Consider the following 27,815-nt stretch of genomic DNA (forward strand, 5'->3'; position numbering starts at 1 on the left):
CATCAAATCTTCCACAAAAGGCTGCTGAATTTACAAGAAAAAAGATCTAGATGTATGTTTAATAGAAATCTAATGTAATTCTATGTATATTACAAACTTTCACTTATTGATATAATTCATTTAAATGTGGGTCACCTTTTAGGTGATTCAATTTCTTACTACCTACACAACCCTAGTCATTTAAATGCAAAGTATATATTTATGAAGGCAATTTGACACTTAAAAAAAGTCAAGCCATTACTTCTAACTGATATCACTTCCAAAGACTTTTATATAAATAAATGGGTAAGTAAAATTGATTCTAATAATTCAGTATTAGGAATGCATCTTTTCATTTTTCAAAAGTATTTCCCCTTTCAACTTAAAACCAGTTAAATAAATAGAAGCTAATCCAATGCTAAAAGAAGTATTTCCTAAGGAAATAATTAGAAAACTTAATTTTATGAATTATTTTGGAGTGAACACTCCTCTTCTTGAAAACAAAGATGGTGCTGATGATAATTTCCATTTACTATTTGTCATTTTCTATGTCTCTGTTGTTACTAAATGATGGCTAAATTAAACAAATAATTATTTGTTTTTTCATTCTCTCTCATCTATTAAAGTAAACATGGGAGTAATATTTAAGGATTTTTCAGTCCCTAGGAAACAGAACCTTAATATAACTCTGGAACAGTTTATTTATGCTGTATTAATACTATTAGGGGTGATTTTTTTTTTTTTTTTTTTTACCTGTAGCTATGACTGTCACATAATGCCTGGTAAATTGATGCAGAAAGGGATGCTGCTAATGAATGAAGTGTGTGCACCTAAAACCAAAACAGCCACAATTACATTTTGTACTAACATTTCTACACAATAGTAATGTTTTAAAAATCAGAAAATACTTGGGAAACTAGCACTATCATAAGACTAGATCCTTCTATATGAGACTACTAACTGTACTTTAAAACTTCTAAAAGACTCATCCAACTTTTATGCATGCCCACAACAAAGCTAATTAATTCAGCTGCTAGCCATTAGCTTAAAATGCAATATGCAAAAAAAAAAAAAAAAAAGCAAAACCAAATAAGTATAGAGTTTTCAGAGATTTTATTTAAACTTGCTTTATGAAATTCCCCCTCATGAAAATAAAGGCTTGATCTTATCAATAAGAATAACTTAAATGTTTAGAAAATATATCAATCATTTTATGAAATGGCTGATTTTCCAGAAGCAAATAATTTACTTAGTACTTAAAAGTAGTGCATTGTCTTAAAATTGTTAATTTAGAAAGTTTAAAAATTATCAACATAATATAAAAACCACATCCTAAAATGCCATACTAAATCAACATCTTTAGACTTATAAAATCTTAAAATCTGAAGGGACTTTAGAAAAAGTTTCATACTCTTTGAAAGCCTTATCCAAATCTCTAAAAATTGGAAATGTTAACTTACAATTTATATGCATTTAATGTGTTTCATGTGTATGTATTAACCTAGGAAATAATTTCAGTAGTTTCTGATAAAATACTGAAATGGTTAATTTATGCTATGGATTAGAAGTCTCTAATAGGTTGATGTGACCAGTAAAATCTTGGGTCCTTCAGAAGCATGTACTACCAGAGACTGAACACATCTTTCAAACAAAAGAAATAAAAAATAAAAATGTTGCGGACATGAAATGACACTGGCCACTGAGACTAGAAAAAGGACAATACAAAGACACTTAGACTAGCACAGTACAAATCTGATCAACTCCAGATCCTACCAAGCTCCCTAGAGTTTCTTAGAATCTATCCATTCTTAAGTTTTCAAAACAAAATATAGGTTTAATTTTGGGTAATAACTCTGCCAAAATTCTGATTGCCCCTTATTACTGCAAAATAAACACAATCATCAAGGAAACAGTTACAAGGATACTTTCTCTAGGACTACTTCTGATCAATCATGGTTTTCTCAAAGATAGCCGTTTGAATATGTATTTTCATAATATGTTGGCATAAAGGCAAATAGTCATAAATTTCTAACTTAATGGTTAATTTAAGGGGAAAAGAGGATCTAAAGGAATATTAAATGGCAAATATACTATCTAGAGAATTAATTTTATTACCAAAAGAGTATTTGCCTGTTTTAAAGGATCACAACTTCTCCAGAAGAATACTTAATTTTAAATTACATTTATTGGACAAATAGTCTTGAACTGATCAGGAGTGAGTAGGTAGAACATAAGAGCATTTTGAAATATTTCCTCTAAGTTCAAATTGGAATACAAGTATAACATATTTACCTTTTCAGTTTGTATAATATCAAATAATCATAAAATTTATATTACCTTCACATCTCCAGTACTGGGGTGAGGTGGTGTTTTCATCTGAGCAATAGTATAAAGTATATCATGGATGTGATTATTTAAGTACAATACAGGATTAGCTATGACTGTTTTTGTTGATGCAATACTTGCTGAAAGCAGAGGTAGGGTAGTAGGTAATGGTAGTGGAGACTGGAGCTGCTTTACTGTAGTTTCCTGTAGGTAAGAGATTTTTTTTTCAAAGTAGTTAAAATGAAGGAAAGAAAAACAATAAATAGTTATCTGATAAAAATACTGATGATTAATATTTGAATATAATAAGTAGAATCTTGTACTTACTCCCCCATTCTACAAAAATGTATTGAGCACCCCTTATGTACTGAGTACTATGCTAGATACAGAAGATAAGGATGAGTATGACATAGATGTACTCTCAATCTTTTAAGCCTACTCCTAATTCCCAAAACTTAAGTCTAAAAAAGACCCATGTAGATTATATATATCTGCCTCCTATAAAGAGAGGAGTTGAACACATTTAGATAAACTAGTAAAAGGAGCTTTATAGCTGTAACTGGAAGAGCCATTGAAATTGTTAAAATAACTGAGATTGGAAACAAAACTGAAGTTCATACCTGCTGTGATTCTTGTAACAAAAATTTGAGTTCCATCCTTACTGAGGCCAGACCACCACCTTGGGCCCCATGAAGGCTACAGTAACTAAGAAACACTCTCAGGAGATCTTGGTTTTTCTGCAACCACAACTTTCGTCTTTCTGCATGCTCTCGTTTAGCCTGCAACCTTCGTCTTTCTATTTGGTGGCGCTCGTAGGAATCAATATCTGGTTTGCCCACCATTTCTTCCTGATCCAGAAGATCACTCTCTACTTTAGAGTAAGTTCTGCTAACATATTCTTTAATAACTGTTTCATGATTACATATCTCATGCAAGGCAGCAATTTCCTTTTCAAGCCAGTTATAAAGTTGAAATCTGAGTTTTCCTCCATCTACTTCATAACCTGTAGCCAACGTTCTTAGTTCAGTCATAAGGATCTTTAAACAAGCTCTGAATTTTAGTTGTTCAGCAATCACATCAACTTCAGTATTACCTTCCAGACAATCGTCTTCCTGAGGAGTCAAGAACATATTTGGGTCTGATGTTTTCTGATCTTCTGGTCTATCTTTCCCCCTGACATCTGTACTTTTCATTACTAAACCATCTGTGTCTTCTTCTTCTTCTTCTAAGGCACTGTCATGATCTTCACCCCAATCAAGATTAAGAGGTTCCTCATCAACTTTTACTACTGGCTGACTCCAATCAAACTGTGATGAAGTTACATTTGACCAATCAATGCCAGAACTGCTACTGCCATCACTCAGAGGTTTTGATTCTGAAGGTTTATTACCTATCTTTTTAGAAATGAGGTCAGCTTGATCTTTTTTTGTGGGTAAAGCAGATGCTTTGGTAACTTTGGGAATTTTGGAGAGTACCTCCAAGGCTAAAACAGGACATCCAACTTTAAAATGAGCATTTGCAGTGGTAAAAAATAATTTTCTTTCAATGAGGTTAATTTTATCAACAAAGTTTTTTTCAGTTTTGAGACCTAAGGTTGTCAAAGTTCCTTCAGGGGAGGCGAGGTTTCTTCGAATAAGCAAAGGATGAGTTCGAAGGTAGTTATAGAAACTAAACACCACTGGGTTACAAGATTTGATGATAACTGTAGAAATCAAGCAGATACAATCATAATCATACTATGTTAATTTGTGTTTATATTAAAAAGAATAAAATATGTCAGCATTTCCTCAAAATAAAGGATACTTAAATATGAACCTAGGATAAATTATTAAATTATGGTACATCCACATAATCAGTAAAACTACACAGCTACAACAAAAAGAATTTCCCTATGTGCTGCTATGGATTGATGTCCAGGATATATTAAATAAAAGAAGTTACAAAAAAATGATATATTATAAACTATCTTTTATCTGAGAAAGTGGAGAGAATATACAAACACAATCATATGCACATGCACTTGTATTTTTTAAATGGAAGAAAAACAAACAAAAAAATATTTTAATTGGTTCCCTAAAAAAGGGAGAGAAGAACAGGGCAAAGAGGTCAGGGAAGAAGCTAGATTTCTCTGAAAATACTTTGGCTTTATATTTTTTATTTTAAAACCATGTCAATATTTTAAATAACTTTTTTTTAGCCTCAAAACATATTTTATTATTTCAGTGTATATTTCTCCAGATTTTTTCCTTGTATCAATGAATTTTTAAAAAGTTAATCTTTATTGTGTTTTTTCTTCCATTACCATTTAGTCCCATTATACCCCTCACTCCCTAGCAATCAACTTTTTAAAAAATTCACGTAAAAGCAAAATTAAAGAAATGATTTTGTGTATCAACTTGGTAGCATTAACCACACAGAGAGGAACAATATGGTGACTTTAAAACAGGTAATTTAACTATAGTACATCCTTAGTGGGATATGTCATAAAAACAAAAACAACTGCAAAAAAAAGAAAAGAAAAAGCTTTAACTGTTTTCAGTAATGTTGTTATGAAAAAATATTTGCATTCTGAAACTACTATATGCATATCAAGTAGCAGATAATTATGTTAATGCCACAAGAATCCAAGCTTTTCATGATAAGACACAAATTTTAAATCTAAGGAGAAAGAACACTGTAGTCTATATTTCAATTTGAAATTTCAGTGTGAACTCAGGGAAAAAAATTTCCTAGCTACATCACTGAAATGGCCTAAAAATGATGACCAAACCAAAGCAATGAGAATTCCTGTGCCCAGACTGTAGTCCATATAGAAGGACCTAGGATTCTTTGGAAGAATGGCCATTTCCAGGTCTAGGGTAAGAAATGTAGAAAATAAGCCTGAAACTCCTTGCCCAACTAGAAAGCAAAGAAACTATAAAGGAATAATGTCAAAAGGATTCAAAAACTTGAAGAGGCTGACATTGGTTATAAATGGGATAATCTGAGCATCCATAACAACAAACTGCAACGGATTAAAACACAATTCTATCTAAATCTGTGAGTTCAAAATAACCTTTAAAAATATAAAATCTAAGTGGTCAGCTTCACAGGATGCTAGAGAACAAAATTATTATTTTGAAAACTGATAAAAATGTTCCCTTCACTATACATACTACTAGACTTCAGCATAATCAAACAGTTGCTAAGGGAGACTGAAATCTGCAGAAGTATTCCAATTCAAAAGAGAGGATAAAATGACATAATTAGAACATCATTTTACAACCATTAATAAAATAAAAAACCTAGGTAGTGATCATTTATGGCTGTTGATACCACAAAAAGTAAAACAAGCTGACATTACAAGTCATCTGATGAACACCACCTATGAAATATTTCTGCCAAAAAAGTCTGTAAAAGCCTCTAGAATCTTATCTGCCATAGAAAAAACACAGGTAATAGAAACATGTTAAATGACACAACAGGAACACAATCAACAAAACCCAAAATACAAGAAACTATAGGATTAACAACCAGACTTCTTAAAGAAGTACATGGCAAGGGGGGAAAAAAGAAAGGAGAAAAAAACTATGGATTAAAGTATACATAACCAATCATAATATATAGGCCTTGTTTTGAATCTTGATTCAAAGAGATCAACTGTGTAACATCTATGAGATAACCAGGGAAATCTGAACACTGTTTTTAATGACTGCTAGTAGAATTTCTTTACAATGGTATCTGTTATGTTTTCTTAAGTCATTTTTTACAGATGCATGTTGAAATATTTACAGATGAAATGATAGGTTGGAATCTGCTTTATAACAGATCTATGTCAAAAATGGGAAGGTGTGGAAAGGATGGAGCATATATGACACAGTGTTGGCTATAAATTGATAACTGTTGAAGCTGGGTAATGAATTCGCAGATTTTCATTACATTATTTCTTCTCTTATATATTTTTGAAATTTTCCAGAACAAGTTTTTTAAAATTAACCAAGAAAAGAAATAAATTGATCCCTGACTGGTGTGGTTCAGTGGACTGAGCCCAGCCTGCAAACCAAAGGGTCACCGGTCTGATTCCTGGTCAGGGCACATACCTGGGTTGCAGGCAGGGTCCCCAGTTGGGGGCATGCAAGAGGCAACCACACAGTGATATTTCTCTCACTCTCTTTCTCCCTCCCTTCCCCTCTCTCTAATAAAAAATTTTTTTTTTTTTAAAGAAAGAAAGAAGTTGATCCTTCCTTCTATAAAAATCATCTGGGTACCTCAGATATTTATTTTTCCTCTAAAAGTTTTCTTTCCTTTAATATTATTAAAATATTATATTTTTTCTTTGTAAAGAAGAAAGCAAAAATTGGGCCCTAATCTTTTCCACAATAGCCTTTTTAACATTTAAACATAAGTAATAAGAATATAAGGCCAGAAAATTATAACTACACAAAGTACAAAATGAAAAGTAAAAGCTTAAGCCCTGGCTGCTGTGGCTCTGTGGATTGAGCGTCGGCCTGCGAGCCAAGTGTCGCTGGTTTGATTCCCAGTCAGAGCACATGATTAGGTTGCAGGTCAGGTCCCCAGTTGGGGGTGCAAGTGAGAGGTAACCACACAGTGATGTTTCTCTCCCTCTCTTTTTCCTTTCCCCTCTCTCTAAAAAATAAACAAACAAATAAATAATTTTTAAAAATAAAATAAAATAAAAAAAGTAAAAGCTTAAATCTCTCTACTCCTATTCCCAAAAGTTAACCAGCAATCAGTATTTAGTTTCTTGTGATTTGTTCCAAGAAACAACAATAAAAGGAGAGGGAGACCAGACACTGTGAGCACCCATTCATGTGTGTATATGTGACACATGTATGTAAAATGCAACAAAAACCACACTGTTCAGCATCTTGCTTTTTTCAATTAACAATACAGCTCATATTAACACATCAATTTACCTCATTTTTAATGGCACTGTTTCCATTCTCTGGATATATTATATTTAACTATTCTACTGACGAATACTTAGAAGTTTCCATTTTCTAAATTACTGTATTGCCAGCAACCTGACAATACCCTCCAGATGCTTAGCTAATCTAAATTGTTCAGGATAAATAAGAGTAAAGAAAGTTTAGCACCTAAGAATAAAGTTTTTCCAGGCCCATGAACTAAACCAATATGTGTAAGTCAAAATCTCTAAATCTTTTCTATAAAAAAAGGAAAAAGAAAAACTAGCTATGTAATTAAATGGAAAGAACTGTATAATGCTTCAGTTCGATAGATATGAAATTAGAATAGCATGGCAATCCTATTTTATAAACCTTGATCTACCTGTGAGAGTAAAATGTGTGTGAAGTCTTCTTAGTACTACTCAAAGTATGATAACAAAATGATACATTCAATTAAAAACAGTAAGGGACTAATCCTTTAGCCACACATGACATTTTGATAATTTCTGAAAGTTCCAAAGTAAATCTAGTAATGACTGGGTTTTTTTGTTTTGTTTTGGTTTGGTTTTGTTTTTGATTTAAGTGAACATTAGCTCAGAAACTGTCTTCTTTTAAAAAAGAAAAATAAATTTATAAAATATCCTACCTTGATGATGATCATCCTCCTTTGGTGTTTGTTCCAATAATGTGTCCAAGGCTCGGGTATAATCTTTCATTACCCAATAGGCAAGACTACGCAGGAAAGGATCAGGATGTAATCTTTTGCATTCGAAACCTGAGCCATCCTTTTGGCAACCCAAAACCTTCTGATTTAGGATGGATATATAAGTTGATGAAGTCTCAAATTCAGATTCATATAAACGGGCAATAACCATGGCTAGCTGAATATCTTCCATTTTTTCAAGGCATACCTGTATTAAATTTTAATATTAAAAATATTTATTTAGAGACATAAAATATCCCACCAATATCCTGAGATTAACTACCATATGTATTTCACAGTGGAATGAGGGGGTCCAGAGGTTGAAGGGTAGTTAAACAATAGCCTGTTAGGAGATTAAAGGAATAAGAAGAAGAAAAAGAAATCTGAACTTAGTAGCTTCCAGCCTAGAAAAATCATTTAAAAATAAGCACAAAACAAAGTATATCAACATCATCTCAGACTTAGCTCAATTTAAATTAGTAATATTCATTTTTAAATTAAAAGACTATTATGACGAGTTCCTCTTAATTTTAAAATAACTCTCTACTTATATAGCAAATGATGCATGAAATGAAACCACGTGTTCTTTTTACTCTCTGTAAGTTTATATTCTAATGTAACTACACATCATGAGATTTTGAGGTCATTTAGGCAATATGAGCATCTCTCAATCAACTTATCTCTTCTTTGCCTGCATATCTTCTAGACTAAACCTCCCATTTTAAAATTAAAAACATTTTTTATTTAAAAACAAACAAACCATACACCTGAGATAACTTGGAAAATATGACTAATTCTAAATGTGAAGTACTTTCACTTTGGTGGATATTTCCTATTTCTTCTATCATGTATTATTTCCAGTTCTATTTTTCCTTCACCCATCTGGATTGTTCACAATCATAGTAAGTAACGTAAGAGGAAGATAGCATAAGTAAATAGAAACATTTGTAATTACACTCTTAACTAGCTGCCTGAATTCTATATTAAAAAAACGCCAAGTTTTACCTATTTACCTTTATTTTCCAATATCTACAACAACTACATTACAAAACAATACAAACAGCAAGTTCAGTTCCATATGTATGAATTATATTTAGAAGATAAAGAACGTAAAGTATCTGCTTTTCTACACCAAATAAGGCGCTTGTGACCTATATATACTTTAAAGAATTCAGAATCACAGATGGCCAGGAAGAAGATATTCATAAACCATGCTCTGCCATTGTTTCACATATTTATACTTAATAGGCATATAGTTATCTTAAAATAAAATATTTCCTATATAAAATTTTTCTCATTTTTCTCACTTGAATTTATTTATAATTTCATTTTTCAGTGTCACTATTTAAGTTCTGTAACTTCTATAGTTATTCTCTATCCTTACAAACATATCACAAAAAATTACAATCTCCCCTACAACCCCTTCAGATTTTCAATCTCTAACAAGCATCACACAGCATATTTTCTTATTTATACCTCTATGGCATCTTTCAGTGAACCAGCTAACAAGAAAAAAGCAGCAGATTGTTCAAAGCGCTGTTTTCCAAGTAAAGAGAAAGCATTTTTCAAAGCAGCTTTACGCCATCTATCTTCATTAAAGTTATGGCTGAAAAATGTTGTCATTTTTTCATCATGCTGTGACCTGGGAATCAGAGCACAAACATCAATTGTTAAATCAAATTTTAAGTGTTTTGAATCCTTAAAAGAATGTGTGAAAATGAAAAATAAAAACCTCAGACATCCATCTAACAAAAGAACAGTAACTTCAGTGATAGACATTTATTATCATGCTTCTCTTCTAATAAGGAAAACTCAAATTACCCTATCTATACATAATTTTATTTTCTTTCCAAAGTACTTTTATCAACTTTTTTTTAAAAAACAACATCCCTCTCTTTAGGTAAACTAAAACAATACTGTGTTCATGTTTTGCAAATAAAGGAAGCAAAGCACAAAAAGGAAGTTGATTTGATCAAGCTCATATATCTAAATACTTCCAAAGTACAGGTTTCTGATTCACAGCACAATCTTCATTCAATTAAATTATGTTAAGCATTGAGGCAACTTACCTAAACAGACCCCACACTACTGCTTTCTTCTTCATTGCCAGGTAGAATAAAGCAGCATCTAACGCATCATTGTTCCTTTGAAAAGAAGCTTTGGCAACCTAAATGATAGATAGAATATATTAAATTAACCTTTTGATTAAACAATTACAACCAATTAAACAACAATTAATGCTTCCTTGTTATTTCTATGGCTGATAGAAACTATGGAGATGGGAAAAGTTGGCTCTTCTGTACAATCGCTACTATCTTATAATACATGCTCCTAAAATTAACCATCTGCATGCCAGTAATAAAAAATAATTAAAAAAATAAGCACCCTTCATTTATCTTACTGAATCACCACAATCCATGAGGTACTATTATCCCCATTTTACATATGAGGCAACTAACACACAGAGAGGTAAAGTGAATTGCCTAAGGTCACTCAGTAAGGGGTAGAAAATGGATCAGAATCTTGGTAGTAATAAAACTGTCTAACATAAGAAACAATAAAGAAGGCAAAATGAATATTCAATACATGTGACTTTTTTCTTGAAAATTAACCATATTACATTTTTAAGATTATTTTATTGATTATGCTGTTACAGTTGTCCCAATTTTTCCCCTTTGCCCCCCTGCACTCAGTCTCCCCCCTCCCTCCAGCAGTCCCCGTGCTTAGTTCATGTCTATGGGTCGTGCATATAAGTTATTTGTCTTCTCCCTTTCCTATACTATTCTTAACATCCCCCAGTCTGTTTTGTTCCTACCAATTATGCTTCTTGATCCCTGCACCATTTCTCCTTTTCTCCCCCTTCTCCCTCACTGCTGATAACCCTCCAAATGTTCCCCATAGCAAATACATTTTTTAATGTTTTATGAAAGTTAAAATGGTAACTTCTATAGTGATATGATTTCACAATTTAAAGCTTTCAACTAATACTGATACAGACATTTGTGACCAAGTATCAATTATATACACACACCCATTTATGAAATTCCAGATAAAAATAAAAGTTCCAATTGTTTTTTCAAATGTACTCAGCCTCTCTGAGTCTTAGTTCCATCAGGTGAAAAAATGGAGATGGGGCTGATGAGAAGATGAAATAATTTATGAAAAGCAACTAGTACCAAACCTAGCACACAGTAGGTATGAATAACAGTTTCTGCAACACTGAAAAGAACTTTCAGCTTCCACTAACATGTTTTTAACAATATTACCTAAAGGGAATCTATCAGAAAACTGATTCTAAAAACCTATCTTAAAAAATTTATAGCATGTTTCATCTGCTGTCATAGATATGTCCTTCAAGTGCACACAAATACAAACTTTTTTATTAAATGTTATTTTAAGTGTGCACAGGAAGTTTGCTGTTTATTAACTTAGCCATGCAGAGAATCGTTTATATAAAAAGAATGATTTTTCTATGTAATGTATATAACTAACAAGAATTTAAACTTACTTTCTAAATTTAGATTCTTGTGGTTTCTTAAACTAAAACACCTCAACAGACAGCAGAAAATATTGCTATTCCATAAATATTATAAACTCAGTATATATAGTAAGAAACAATTGATATACTGCACGACATTTTATAAAAGCCAAGTATTGGAATATCCAAAAATTTTAAAGAAATTATCAAAGATGTCAAGATATACAAACTAATTTCCCACTACAGGCTTTCTGGAAAATACTATCTTTTATTCTTCAAGAAAATACTCTTTTTAAGTTCAAAATACAATGAGGTAAAGTTACCTTTTCAATGCATCTTCGAAGAGTGTTAATATTCCTGACCCACCAACCTATTCCCATAGCTCTTAACTCAGACCACTGAGGGTCTCCTCTTTGAATTGCAGGAATCCTATTAATCAGTTCTTCCTCAGCCTCAGAATGAAAAGCCCAGGCAAAATGGCAAGTAGATACACCTAAATTAGAAATATAAACAATTTTTCACATAGTCATGTATTCATTCATTCTGGAAAGAATTTTCAGGCAGAAAACAAAGAAGAAAGGAAGTTTTTCATCATTCAGGATTTTATACTATAAGTTGATAAATATCACATCAGGATACACAACATCAAAATCTCTACCTTTTCCTACCTTTTGTTCCCCTGCAAAAAACAGAAACACTAAAACTTACACGTTGGAAAGAAAGATAATTCGAATATCAAGCCATTCATATGTGCACACACCAAACTTAACAGTGAAAGCCCTGGTCATCAAAGAATCTTGGCCCGTGGTCTTGGGTTGGGGAGTCTCTCAGTTCCACTTGCTTGCAGACCACAGCTTTTGGTGCTGAATACTAAAAACTGCCCCGCTCATCCCTGTGGCCAAAGAGCTAAATATCACTCTAAAGGAAGCTCTAAACTTCATGCGACTTCCAGGAAATAACATTCAGGAGACACATTCCTCTGAGTTTTGCACCCTAGTTTTAAAGTACAGTATCCCCTTACTTATCATGGGTATTATGTTCTAGACCACCCCCCCACGATGGGTGAAAATCTGCGAAGCAGGAACCTTACATTTATTTTAGTATTTATATATATTTTAAGGCTTTATAAACCCTTCCCACACACTTATAAACCATTCCCAGTCCCTTATTAACCTTTCCCACACTTTTATAAACACTACTTATGTTCTTAAACATATTCTACACTCTTAAACCTACATAACTTTAACAACATACGTATACAGCACCGCAAAATCCCACAATATAACGAAAAATCTGCAATAAATAAATATAATATTTTAAAAAATCCTGTGCTACATTGAGGCTGCGATAAGTGAACTGCAATATAGAGAGGGACTACTGTAGTTAAAGCTGTCTAATATTGATTAGATATCACAAACTCTTTCCTGTCCCAGTAGAAGGCTGACAGGGATCTAGCATGTATTTAGAAGCAATAAAGTGGGTTTAAGGATGCCATCAGACTTGGAAGTAGAAATGAGTTTATCAATAGTTTAACTGCTGAAAACACTTTATTACTCCACTTAGAGAAGGTGAAGAGGAAACATGAGGGGAGTGGACCACACAGTGGTAACAGACAGTGAGAGTGCTGGGAAGCACCCTGGCAAGCCTAGGAAGGAAGCTAGATTAGTCAGAGTAGCCATGTATGTGAACCCATTTTGTAAACAAAGGAATGCAGGGGGTCAATGATAATCACTTTACAACACAGGCCTCCCAATGAATAAGGCCATCTATGCTACTACATATATTATTTTTCATTAATAACTACTATACAAATTAACATGTAGTTTAAAGTTTTTCTAATAATTACTGCTTTAAAATAATTATTTTAGAAAGTATAAAAGGAAAAATCTATTATGACCATTTTTGAATAATAATCTTGTCTTTTAAATTTCCCATTGCTGACATTTATATGCCTCTGTTTTGAAATCACATCACTAAACCAATGCATCAAGCCTTGACTGCCACTATAAATTTTTTTTTTCTTTTATTACTTGGTTTTTCAATTACAGTTGTCCCATTTTTCCCCCATTGCTCCCCCCCACCCAGCCCACCCCTTCTCCCACAATCATATCCCTCCCCGTTGTCCATGTCCATGAGTCATTTATACACGTTCCTTGACTAGACCCTTCCCTTACTTATCCCCCTTCTCTCCCTCCCTCCTCCCCCCTATTGACTACTATTCTACTCTTTGTTCTGTTTAGTCCGTTTCTTTGTGTTGTTCTTTAGTTTCCTGAATTAGGTGATATCATATTTTAAGGGAAAAAATGGACAAATTTTAATAACATCAATTTGTAGTTTTTCAGAATTTAAAAAGCAGATTAATTTCTCACTATTTAAATCTTTGTCTGATTGAAGAGATCATTATTAAATCAAATAACTGACACATATATTATATGATATACCTTTAAATGAAATTTGACTAATTAAATTTCTGAAAATACACACAGGCATGTCAAGGGACTTAAGCTCAGAGGCAAGATTAAGAGAGTGAATGCACTTGGAAACCTAACTATTAGATGTGAAAAAAGGCACTAAAAAGAAAGAAAAGAGGCACCAACAGGCACTCATTTTTATTTGCCTACCAATAGCAAGCTATTCTTTGCAGTTTATCCCTGTTCTTCTTAGCTTTTCGATGTATTTACTGGCCACTTAAACTTTTTCCCTGAAAAGTGTTCCTAGGACCATTACTTAAAACACCAGTCCCTTCTTCATCTCTAATCTTTTAACTGTATCAAAGGGAAAACGGAATTTGCCAAAGCTTTAGAAACTTAAGGCATTTTAAATCTCTCTACACTATGTACAATTGTCATTAAGTGACTCAGTACCATATGACTACCATTTAAAGCTACAATATAAAAGAACATCGAGACACCATTTTTTAAAATGGCATAGGTTGTTTAAAATGATAATAAAGTATTGGCAACGGGTTAAATTTTGGCATCATCAAACATCGCTTCTAGGAAGATAAATTACCACAATCTTTCAAACTGGGGCAATATTTAACAGGAGTTAAGAATTTTCAAGCCTTTTGATTCAGTAATCCCACCACTAGAAAACCAACATGAGGAAATAATCAGATATATACATAAATATTTATATGCAAGGTTATAAAGTGATGCATTACAGTGATAATTCAAATAGAAAAAACAGCAACATCTGTTTCAAAAAAATAACTAAATAGATGAAATATAGGTTAAACGCATGACAGAATATTTGACTACTGTATAGAATCATATTTTCAAAGAACATCTATTGATAATACACAGTACTGAGGATAAGAATAATAAACTGTAAAGCCTGGTATTCTAAGTCCTACAATACTAATGCATATTTGTTGGGGATATATCCAAAATGCTGGTTTCAAAAGGAATACAATCTAACGAAAACTGCACCGTACTGGGATTCTAATTCAAACTCCATTAATGAACAGGCCTATATTTTGGGTAGGTCACTTTAAACTCTAGTTTCAATTTTTTAATCTATAAGTAACAGAGCTGATATAAATCCTTATGTCTCAAAGCAGCATGTGTGGCAGTATGCTGGGAGTATACTGGATTACTCTATGGCAGATGTTTCTAAAACATCAGCTTTACTTGTGAGTAAATAACTCAGAACACAATGCTTATATTAAAATAAATGTAAATAATAACATGTAGGGCAAGTTTACAGAATTTTAAAAGACATCAGATGTCAAAGAAATTCAGGACCACATTGGGTTACAATGTCAGGCATATCAGGATTACTGCTGAGCGACTACAACTTTATTGAGTAAAGTCTCAGAAACTGAAATAGATGAGCAAAAGTCATAGAACAGAGCTGAAAGATACAAAGAGAAATGGTAACTGGGTACTATGTGACAGGAAGGTCTTAAGTCTAGTGATAGGTATGCATATGATTTACCTAATGCTTATACACAAATGAATACACCACTTTCTATACTGAATAAAGTTGTGCAAAGGTTCAAACGAGTAAATACCTTGATGAAGTAGCTGTACTCGGTATAAAGGAGGCAGTGACGTTAAAAGGCACGTATGCAAGCGCATAGCTAATAGGTATCTCAAACCACAATCATCTAATGTGTCTCTTCCTGTAATGTAAACAGAAAATATGTTCAAGGAAAAAGGAATGCAACAGGTCACAAACCAATCAAAAGTTAGAAAATAATAAATTTAGTAATGATAATTTACACAAAATACATACGGCAATTTTGAGTGTATTGCTTTCTGAATACCTTAATATCTTTATTAAAGTATCTTTACAAATATATATAAGTACTAAAACTCATATTAAAAATGGTTGGGAAAATATAATAACCTATTAAAACAAATAAGAGTGTTTATAGCTACTCATAATAAATGAGAAAGAAATCTTGAAAGCCGATGAAAATATATTAACTATATAGTAAGTTAGGTACAATTTTAAAATATATACTCTATGTGAATTCAGACGAGATTTAAAGACAGAAATTATATAACCAAAGTGAAATCATTTCTTATATAATTAAATAGGTAATATTTTGTAGGCTGGTTAGCTCGACTGAAATATAGTGCTATCAGAGATTTAAAATTTGGTTCCCCAGGCTAGTGTTACAAAATTGAACCATAACCTTGATTCCAGAAATTTACCTTTAGTTAAAAAGGCATGAAAATGTAGTAAGCTTAATCAAAACAATAACCACTATTGGAAAAATGCAACACAAAAGTATTAACAGCACCTAGTCCAGTGACTATCACTTAGGAAGTACTCAGACTATTGACTCAAATAACATTTTCTGGAAGAAAATAAAATGTCTGAATTGTCAAAGTTCAAGTTTAAGTTCCAGTTCTACTCCCCATTAGCTATATTCATTCATCCATTCATTTATTTATTCAACAAATTAAGCATCTACTACATGCAAAGCATGGTTTAGGTACTGGGGATTTGTCAGTGAATAAGGCAAAGTGCACACTTTCATGGGGCTTACATTCTAGGAGACAGAGACAAACAATAAACAAATGCGTCTAGTAGAAATTAACGCTAAGGAGAGAAATAAAGCAGGATTGAGAGAACAGGAATACTGGTGTTAGTTCTATTTTATATAGTGTGACCAGGGAAGAACATTCCAATAAGATGGCATTGCAGCAGAAATTTGAGGAGGTAAGGGAATGAAAACATGCATAAATCTAGAAGAGCATCCTATACAAAGGAAACAGTATGTGTAAAGACCCTGAGATAGGAGTGTGCTTAGTGCATTTGTGGGACAGCAAGGAGGCCAATGTAGTAGAGTGGAAACAAGCACAGATCACATAGGGCCTTGTAGACCGCTATAAGGATATGGCTTTTATTGTAAAGTGAAGTAGGCAGCCACTGTGTGTGCTGAGCAGAGGACAGATTTATTATGATTCTGTTTTAAAAAGTCACTGATTCCAATGTTCTTCACACTTAAAGAGGTAACAAGAACAAAGCAGTTTAGGAAACTTTGTCAATAATTAGGCAAGAGGTGACAGTGACTTGGACCAGAGTGTTAACAGGAGAGGTGATGAAAAATGACTGGATTCGATACAGTAGAACTGAGAGCATTTGCCAGTGGACTGGATTTGGGGTGTGAGAGAAAGCAGAGCCATGAATGCCTCTAAGTTATCTCACCTGAAAAAATGGAAGAATTCATTTACTGAGATGTGCAACTTATTTAACCTCTGAGCTTCAGTTCTCCACCTGTGAAATGGAGACATTCATTCCTGCCTTACCTACCTTATGAAAGTCCACTGTGACCATGATGAACCACTTTTATATTGTCTAGCCAATGATAATAGTTTTGTATCAGGAATTTTAAACTATTTTTCATGCTCTGTGGCATGCCTACTTTCTCAATGTCCCAGAGTAAGAACTGTAACACACATTAAATTTGTGCCAAAAACTTAAGGTTATTCTGGGAAGAATGTTGTTCTACTGCACACGAATTCATAATAATTAGGATTTTTTAAAAATTAACATGGTTAGAAAATAGGTCATCATCAAAACCCTCTACAATCTCTAGTTATTTTAATCTACAGAGGGGAAAACTTTGGGGATAATTTATAAGGGTATAACCCTCTATAAAGATATATATTCCAGGTGCCTTTGAGGAAGTCTTTTTTCCTCAAATTTGGGAATCTTGTGAAACAGGCAAAAATACAGGCTTGAAGGCAACAATTTATTCACATTCGAACCCCAGTTCTGTCACTGACTACCTGTGTGATCTTAGATAAGTCACTTAATCTCCCTAAGGATCAGTATCTTCTTAAATACAATAATAGCTACCTAGAAGATTGTTATGATAATTAAATATGATAAAGTACATAAATACCTGGCACATAGTAATAGTTCACTCCTCCACAGTATTTATTGAATGAATGATCAATCGTTTTTGGTTTCCTTTGCTAACACCATCATTTACAATCAGAACCATTACCTTCAACTATTTGCATAAAAGAGAATGAAATCTAGTTTCAAGAGGCAGCTGAAAACCTTCTGGTTACAGAATGAATTAAGCAAGACACACATTATATTAAAATATGTGAAAACCTCCTTATCAAAAGACTTTTTGGAGAAAATCAAGTAACTGTAAAAATTATTTATACCTAGAAATGGTAAGATGAACAAGCTGAGCTCATGAAGTGGCTATAAGCCTCATGGTTCAATGGTAAAATTAACAAATGGGCCATTAATATGACTAAAAGTAAATAAGCAAACAAACCATAAAAATCAATCTGAAAAAGCAAAAGATTATGTCCAAAAATCATATAAAAGTTTCAGTGTAAAACTCATGTAGGAATGTACATAGATATCATGAATCCATGAAGTCATAAGTCATGGCCTACACCAATTGTCTTTTCTTTCACAACTAATCATGTGATGTAATAGCAACTGTCTACTAAAGAGGTCTTTTCCATGCAAGGTTTAAACGAAGACTGCAATTTAGTATGTGAGTCATTATTTAACATAATACAAATAGTGAGACCTTTGCCCATTGACTTTATAAAATTATAAAGGGTCTTAAGTCTGAGAGGGGGGAATTGTTACAGAGTGAGCCCACCCCCCACAAAATAAGTAAATAAATAATAAAATTTTTAAAAGATAATATAAAAAGTTCTGTTAATGATTTTATAAATTTTTAGTGAAAATACTTACCTGAGTAACTCTTATCTCTGTTTTCATCAAGCTCAGTACTGGTGGTAGCCACTGTATCAGCCAAAGCTACAAGGAACATCTGCTCCAAACGGGTAAGGCCTGGCAGACTTGAGTGCATAAGATGACTTGAAAGTACCCTAGCATGTTCTTGGCCAAAGTAAGCTGGTCCATACTGGGAAAGATTTATTACTTTTGATTTGTTTTCTCTCTTTTCTGGCTCTAAGTCAATATCATCCATTGTTATATCCTGTATTTGGAACAGTTCTGAATACTGATCCTCTGGTTGACTTTTGGTATGATCTTCATAGCTCTGTTGTATTTTTGTACTTTCTTCTGAAATTCTGTAGGTTGTATCTTGATCTGCAGCAAGTAATGCATATAATGGTAGTGGAGGAATAGAATCTATCTCAGTATAATCTCGAGTGCCATCTTTTCCTATGGTGACTGTATCCTTTGCTGTACTGCCACTTACACTAATGGTTCTAGAAAGATGTCGCTTAGTTCCTTCTCCAGCATCAGCATCTCTAACTACTGCAACTTCACCTGCAATACATTTTACTAAATGAGAGAGAATAGCTTTAGCCCTTCGAACTTTCCCTAAATCCATCAATTCTAACAGTTGAGTTGGATGATATTGTGGGAGAGTAGGGGAAAGTACATGTGCAGCCTCAAATAAGCCACCATCTTGAACTACAGTTGGGGAACAAAAAACATCATCAGCAACAGCTGCTCCTTCAACAATACTTTTTCTTGACAACATATTAGATTTAAAGGCAGAATGATCTTGTATTGTAGTCTCTTCTACATCAGGACTATCAACTTCAGTGTCTCCAAATTTGACAGCATGCTTCCACTGTGCATATACATGCATTTCACAGTCCATTCCTACCACTAGTATTCCATCTCTTACCCAAGAGAGAGACACAGGCAGTGAAGGTGTACCATCAACAGAAGACACCAGATCAATAGATCTAAGAAGAACCCATCTTGATCTAACTCCTTGCTTGATACTACCACCTAGTGGTAAAGTAATGACAGCTACTCCATCCTTACTATTGGTTTGTTCAGTCACAATTCCTGAAAGCCGCCCATACATGAAGATATTAGCACCAACCCCCACTGTGAGAATGTGGGAGCCATCTTCTTTTGATACCCAATCCAAATGTACCAAATGCTTGATATTTGGAATAACGTATCTATCCTTGCTCAAAAAGGCATCTGATTTGCTATACACAAACAGATTACTGTCAACGCTGATTCTTGAATCAAGTACACTCCCAACCTTGACCAAGTCATCAAGATGAATTGTTTGTTCTAAAACCCATTCTGATCCTCCCGTAGATTCACATTCAAATATGCACACATGCATGGAAAATTCTTTGGAAACAAAACCATTGTGTTGGATAGGTTGTTTGTAAGCCACTGCAAGGCGTCCTGTGTATGAACAGCTAACAGCAACTGGTCTTCCCACAATGCTGACTGTACTGCTATTATCTTCTCCTTCATCATTCATCAAGGGCCATTTCTTCCAGTGATAGGTTACCTTCTCATCACTTTCACATTGAGGGTTGGTTTCCAAACTACATTTCCAGAAGCGTACTTTATTGTCAGAACAAGTGGTAACTACTAAGTAAGGTGCAAGGCACACTGGATATATTGAAGAAGAACTCAGGTGGCCTTAAAAAACAAAAAGCATACCGTCATAATAATAGAACCACAAAATAATGTGCTAATAATCAAATTTTGGAATGATAAATCCAAATCACTATGACCTTCTTCAGAATAACTCTGCAGTAACCACCACCCCCCTTAACTAGTGTCTGACATTAAATGCCCATTGGCCAAGGTATTGATACAAGTCTTAAACAGCCCACTGGTGAAATCAAAATATGCAATAATGATCACTTAATTTTTTTATGTAATTAGGCTTAAGTGAAGCAAATATTTCATTAAAATAAAATTCAAGTCAACCCTTAAAAAATAAATATATTATCTGCTGCAATTTTCATATGCCTTCACCACAGCATGCCTCAATGGACTTCCATTCTCTATCTTTTATCACTTTCATCATAATTGCTTAAGTAATCTTTATAATTTGCCCTTCATATTTCCCTAACCTGCCCTCAAATCTGCCTCTACAAAAAAATTTTTCAGAATGTTAAAACAGACCGCTAGACCTCATTCTTTTTACCAGTTTTAATTCATGCTATCTTAACACTGAACCAGAACCCTCATATTATTCCTGGCTGCCAAAGACTAACACTGCCCATCTACCACAGCTGAGAGATGCAATAGTGATATAATAGTATAGATATCATATAGGGATAATAGCAATTAAGATTGGGGTCAGAAGACCTGTATTCAAATTCTAGTCCACTGATACCTTCATAACAGTGGAAAAGCCACTTAAATACCTAAGCATATTCTATCTAAATAATAGGAATGATGTTACTACTTCTTTTGAAGTGTTACAGTCGAATAACATATCTGGAAGTATTTTTATAAAGCTCCTGAAAAATATATATTAATGCCAACAAACTTATTTCAGTATATCCCAAATTTACCAAATATTTTTAAAGATTAAAAAAACTGACCTAGATCTGTACCTGCCACAAAAGCCCAGAGTAAACTCTTAATGTGATCTTTCCAATTCTGAATTCAACCCTGTCTTGGGAATGAGTAAGAGAATACTCATACTCAAAATCATTCAACAGTAATTGGAATAGTCTTGAACCTCTAATTTCAGTTCCCCAAAAATACTATGCTAGGAATTCCTCTATTACAATTTCACAAGTGACAGATGATTTTAAAATTGTCTTCCAGCTCTCCAAACTATCTATCTTATCCACCTTGTTCTAGTCAGTATCAATCTAGGCGAGCTGAACTACAGTTTTGTATCCTACATTTTTTCACCAAAGTATCTGTCAACTATAGTTCAAACATACTCAGTAAAGTGAGACACATTAGCATAATGTGGATGATAAACCTTGATTACAAAAAAATAAGCTTCAATGATTTGCAAATGAGCATATTTGTTCTTTACAACTGTGTTATCACAGTATTCCTATTTACAGGAAATCATAGCGCAGGCAAGAAACCTCACATTAAAATATTTACACCATTTTCTGTCAAGCTGATTAGATTTATCACAGAAATTTTTCTTATAAAGACATGTTTTTAAACAGATGTATTATTACTAGAAAATAAATCATTATTTCAATGTCAACATAGCACATTTCAGAAAAGTTCATGCATTTTATCCATTGAAGATCGCGCTACGCTACGACTGCCTGGTCTTAAAGTTACCTTACCTGCTGAAGGTGTTGCTCTTATTACTTCAACTCCTTCTGGAAGATCAAGAGGTTGGCTATATACCAGTCTAGAACTCAGAATAAGTTTACTAGCAGTTTGAAGATTGGCAATTGATGACGAATGTGGCATGGAGCTCACACTAAGAGAGGTTTCTGGTGAAGAGTCTATATTCTTCTGTCCAGGGACTGAAAGTAGACTCTCTGATGAAACACCTTCTGAAGCTTTAGCTTTAAATGTATTAAAAAATATAAAGTATAATTACTATCATCATTTTACACATGAAGTAGACTAAATTTTGTTATCATTTAAGAAACATGGTTTCTTAAAAGTACTTCAGAAACAAGGTTACTTTTCAGACTTTGCTCAGCTACCTTGATAATTAAAAAAAAACTTTTTTAACTCTTGTACTCTTTCTTAGCATCTCCATCAGAGACGCTGTCAGCAAAGAATCAAAACATATAAAAACCAGAGAGACTTCTGGTTAAGATGGTGGCATAGGCTAACATGGCTCATCTCTTTGCACAAACACATCAATATTACAACTAAAATACAAAACAACCATCACTTGGAACCATCAGAAATCGAGTTGAATGGAAGTCTGACAACTATGGAATTACAGAAACCACATCCATCCAGACTGGTAGGCGGGGCAAGATGCGGAATAGGTTGGTCCCTCACCTACATGTGGTGGATAAAAATTCAGGAGGAATATCTCGAGAGCAAGTAGTCCCAGCCCCACACCAGACCCCCCCAGCCCAAAGTCCCAGTGCCAGAAAGAAAGGTCCCCACAACTTTTGGCTGCAAAAACCAGTGGGGATTGAGTTGGTGAAAGAAACTGCTGAAGCCCCAAGCAGCTCATCTTAAAGAACCCACACATGGATTCACCTACTCAGACTCACTCCCTCTGGGCTCCAGCACAGAAGTAGCAGCTTGAAAGGAACCAGTGGCAGACAGGGAGAAACTGAAGCATTTGGCATCAAGGCCAGCAGAAGCCACTGTCCCTTTTCTAAAACCTCTCCCCACAGAGCCAGCAAGCTGGTACCATAACTGAGACTCCATCAACCTGGCTAACACTGTTTAAACTGCCTTGAAGATCCCAGAGACTCCATGCACCCCCCCACCCCCAATTTATGAGCCCCACAAGCTGCTTTTCCACATGAATGGCTGGTCTTGGCTCATGCTGCCCAATTTCCTAAATCCTATCAAACAAGCAACAGCTGGCCTCAGCAATCCCCAGGCTGGGCACGAGCAGCAGCCAGCCTAGATTCACAGCTTGGCCTCACCTAGGAATCTCCAAGCCCAGAACAAGTAGCAGCCATCTCAAATTGCTTTATAGCTCAGACAGGGTGGCCATGGACAAAACACAGGTGGGAGCTGACCTTGGCATGCACCACCTGGGAAACCCCAGGGTCAGTGCACCCATTGGACAGGTACAGACCATGTCAGAGCATCACCACCCTGACCCTGCATAGCTGATTCTCCATGGAGGATGAGGTTGATGATCAGTGGTCACAGCCAATCCTTGCAGCTGACTGGCCTGGGTAAATCCCTCCCATTGATCTGCCAACATCAACCAAGGCTCAACTACAAGAGAACGGTGTACTCAGTCCACACGAAGGGCACACCTTGAGTACCCAGCTTGCATGATAGGGGAGGCTGTGCCCTTGGACTCTGCAGGTCACCTACTACATTAGGCCATGCTACCAAGACAGGGAGGAGTCATAGCAACTCTACCTAATTCATAGAAACAAACACAGGGAGGCTGCCAAAACAAGGAAAATAAGAAACATGGCCTAAGTGAAAGAACAGATCAAAACTCCAGAAGAAAAACTAAACAAAAGGGAGATAAATAATCTATCAGGTCCAGAGTTCAAAACACTGATTATAAGGATGCTCAAGGAACTTAGTGAGGACCTCAGCAGCATAAAAAAGATCCAGTTAGAAATGATGGATACACTAACTGAAATAAATAATAATTTACAGGGAAACAACAGTAGAGTGGATAAAGTCAAGAATCAAATCAATGATTTGGAACATAAGAAAGCAAAAAACAACCAATCAGAACAAGAAGAAGAAGAAAAAATAAAAAGTTAAAAGAAAAAAAAGAAAAAAAACAATGAGGATAGTATGAACAGCCTCTAGGACAACTTTAAGAGGTCCAACATTGGCATCACAGGGGTGTCAGAAGGAGAAAAGGAAAAGAAAAAAATTGGAAATATATTTGAAAAAATAATGAAAGAAACTTCTCCAATTTGATAAAGGAAATAAGACATGCAAGTCCAGGAAACACAGAGTACCAAACAAGATGTATGCAAAGAGGCCCACTCCAAGACACAACATAACAAGAAGAGGTTAAAGATTACAAGATAATCTTTAAAACACCAAGAGACAAGAAGTTAGTTTCCTAGAGGGAAGTTCCCATAACTTTGTCAGCTGATTTCTCAAAAGAAACTTTGCAGGCTAGAAGGGACTGGCAAGATATATTCAAAGTCATGAAAAGCAGGGTCCTACAGCCAAGATTGTTCTATCCAGCAAAACTATCATTTAGAATTGAAGGACAGATAAAGAACTTCCCAGGCATGGAAAAAAACTGAACGAGTTCATTACTAAACCATTATTACATGAAATGTTAAAGGGACTTATTTAAGAAAAAGAAGATCACAACTATGAACAATAAAATGCAAAAATATCTATGTATCAATAATTGAATCTAAAAAACAAACTAAGCAAACAAGAACAGAGACGGAATCATGGTTATGGAGAGCATTTTGATGGTTGCCAAATGGAAGAGGGGTGTGGGGGAATGTGTGAAGAGGAGAGGGGATTTTTAAGTACAAATAGGTAGGTACAGAATAGCCATGGGGATGTAAAGTACAGTAGGAAATGGAGTAGCCAAAGAACTTGTATGCATGACCCACGGACATGAAACGGTGGGAGGATTGCCTGAGGGAGTGGGGGGTGCCTGGTGGAGGGGTCTGAGGGGAAAATGAGGACAACTGTAATACCATAATCAATAAAATATAATTAAAAGTATTGAAAAACTAGAAAAAAAAAAACCTTAAGTTATATAGTCCGATGTTCTCAACCTTTAAAACATATAAAAACCTTGAGGAACTTATTTACATAGAGGTTTCTGGGCCTAACCACATAGACACTATTTCAGTTATTTGCGGGTAGATCCCAGAATCTGCATTAGTAAGCATCCCAGGTATTGCTAAAACAGATGAGTTATGAATCAAACCTTGAGAAATAACAAGCTACTGCCTCACTTAATGGATAAAGAAATTTAAACTTGGAAAACTTTATGATTTTAGATCACATAATTAGTGTGGTAAAGAAGATACTAAAACACCAGCCTCTTCAATATTAAGTGTTGAAACAAAATAATGATTTTCAGAACAAATACAAAAGATAAAAGTTCCAATCAAATTCAAGACAGTATTAATTGACTGGCTTTATAAGGCATATTGACCTTGATCTTCTTCCAAAGAGTTTTAACCTTTCACACGAGAGTGAAATGTAAGTCTCTAAGCAGATTCAGTTGCCTGTACTTCTGCTACATGTGAGGGATATTATGCATAATATTTATTTATTTGTGTGTCTGTCTCTCCACCTTAGACTATGAATTCATCAAGGGCAAGGGTGAGGTCTTATTGTTTTGTACATCTAAAGGAGCACCAGAATGCCAAAGAGATAATAATAAATATCCTTTTGCTCTATTTTATAATGGCAGAATATTCAAGAAGAAATATGAAAACATTTTTAGTAAAATGGAATAAGACTACAAACTTAAATAGGTAGTCAGAAGACAGAAGTACTGCTCCTGGCTCTATCACTAACCAAATACATTTCCTTAGGCAACAAACTTCACCTACTTTATTTTCTCATCAGCAAAAAAGGTTGAACTAGATTTCCCTTCCTATAAAACAGGCAATTTTCTAATATATAAGCCATGCTAAGAAAGAAAATAAGAGCAGGAAAAAAGCAAAGGCTTTAGTGCCAGAGACCTGATTTTGAAACTTGGTTTTGCAACAAGCTAGATGTGGGACTTAGTCACGTTAGTTAACATTATTCCATTAGTAAAGTGCAGATAGAATCTATCTCACATGTGTAATGCTTCTATCTCAGTCTCTGGCACCTAGATGTTACTCAGCATGTTTCTTCCCCATCTAAAGTTCAACCTATAATTTGAAATTCTGCCAGGATTTTAAACACACTGATAAATACAAGTATTAGCTATGAAGGGCAATATACATTATGTTAAATCTGCTGTGAATGTTAGAACCAAAAGATAGGTGCTCCTATCATAGCTGAAAAGAGCATATTATTTGTTTGACTCTACTGAAATCTTATTGTTTGTCATCACACACTATTGTCACAAAACAGGGTAAGCAAGCAACTCTACACTAGCCCTGGCCTTAGGAAAACAACAGTGGGACACTTGGCTCATGAGCCAGCAGTGGGGACAGAAGGTATCACATGATTCCTGTCCTACCACAAGGATCTGCTACTCTCTCTTTCAATCTTTTCAGAACCATTCCTACCTCTGTGCTCAACTCTAGAAAATACTATATTCTCTGCTCAGTTAAGAATTCTCTTCCTGACGAGCTGGTTTTAGATCCCTCTATTCTTGTATTTCTGTGAAACAACATGTAATGCCAAGAATTACCTCCAAAGGCTTTGAAATAATTTTTGGATTCCTGCTGGCTCAAGAAGATTAAGCTCTTCTAGCCACAGGTAAAAAGGTTCTATCAAATTTGGTTTTGATAATGCCAGTTCATGGCCCAGTTAGAACTGCTACTTACACAATTTTGTAATAATTTGGATTACAAAAAGAAAAAAATATATATGTATATATATAATTAGCTCATATAATAAATGTTTGATGTGTATAAAGTCAGTTAAATTATGTAATGCTAAGAAAGAATAAAAGATTTTAGTAACTCAAATATTTTGAGTTAAGTAGTTTAAAGGAGATTCAGTTTGATATGGCTATCTATGCAGTTCTTCATTTTAAAAATTATCTCTCAGAAAGTAATACCTGTGATCAATTCCTTTGCTTCATACTATGGCATTTCTACTTCATTAAATAATTAATATAAATGTATACAGCAAAAGCATGGCTAAAGTAATTTTTTATCAATGTTGCAGTTCCTAATGTGCTACCAAAACAGTTCTACTTATGAGCTTCAATTCAGATGCTCAATCATATTTTTCTAAATAGCAAATGTGCTTGTCTTAGTGATACAAAAGCTAATGTACACTGTATCAGAAGGCATTATGTATTAATCAACAGAAAAAGATATTAATTCTATAGCAAAACTGATTATAGAGACATAGTATCTAGAACAGTCATATAAACATTAAGTATTGATGGAAAAAATAAGTCAATCAAGCTTTTGGGTTTTTTTATGTCTAATGTATCCATAATGTTTTTTAGATTAATCTGTTTTATTAATGATTTATGACACTGTAATTAAAAGTCTGGCATATGCATATTTCGATTTACCAACTCAACTTACAGTTCATTCGATCTTCATTTTAATGAATTAAATAATCTAAAGCATATTCAATAAAATTTAATTTCACATCATTGCTACATAAAAATTACTTACCTAAACATGGCTGTACAGATTTAAGATGAAGATGCCACATATGGAGAACAGAGTAATTATTGCTGTCCTTTTCAATTACTACTAGAAAAAACTTTTCTGAAAATGGTGGTGGGCGATAGCCTATTGGTCAAAGGAAAAGAATATTTAAGTTACCTAATATGTTTCTATAGGGTTAAAATAAAGAACAGTTTTTAAAAACATATCTTAATATGATTAAAAATTGGGAGAGAGAGAGCAAAGAATAGACATTTAGAAGCAGTTTTATATCTCTTTTGTGCCAAAAGTTAGGTAACTATCAATGACTAATG

At 34.1% G+C, this 27,815-nt stretch overlaps 1 protein-coding gene across 2 annotated transcripts in view; it reads right to left on the reverse strand.

The window, feature by feature from the left end:
* Nucleotides 1-27,815, reverse strand: part of DMXL2 (Dmx like 2) — a 126,687-nt gene that overhangs the window by 24,145 nt on the left and 74,727 nt on the right. For both annotated transcript variants that reach the window (XM_090270601.1, XM_090270600.1), the window contains exons 16-26: nt 27,508-27,627; nt 21,892-22,119; nt 18,581-20,257; nt 15,408-15,518; nt 11,716-11,885; nt 9,984-10,081; nt 9,391-9,556; nt 7,858-8,122; nt 2,925-4,006; nt 2,317-2,508; nt 733-809 (exon numbers count right to left, since the gene is read on the reverse strand). In XM_090270601.1, the coding sequence (XP_090126727.1) occupies nt 733-809; nt 2,317-2,508; nt 2,925-4,006; nt 7,858-8,122; nt 9,391-9,556; nt 9,984-10,081; nt 11,716-11,885; nt 15,408-15,518; nt 18,581-20,257; nt 21,892-22,119; nt 27,508-27,627 (4,186 nt within the window). The remainder of the gene's footprint in view (nt 1-732; nt 810-2,316; nt 2,509-2,924; nt 4,007-7,857; nt 8,123-9,390; nt 9,557-9,983; nt 10,082-11,715; nt 11,886-15,407; nt 15,519-18,580; nt 20,258-21,891; nt 22,120-27,507; nt 27,628-27,815) is intronic.

Source organism: Furipterus horrens, unplaced genomic scaffold, assembly GCF_987537825.1.
Source record: "Furipterus horrens unplaced genomic scaffold, mFurHor1.1.pri manual_scaffold_3, whole genome shotgun sequence".
Taxonomy (NCBI): Eukaryota; Metazoa; Chordata; class Mammalia; order Chiroptera; family Furipteridae; genus Furipterus; species Furipterus horrens.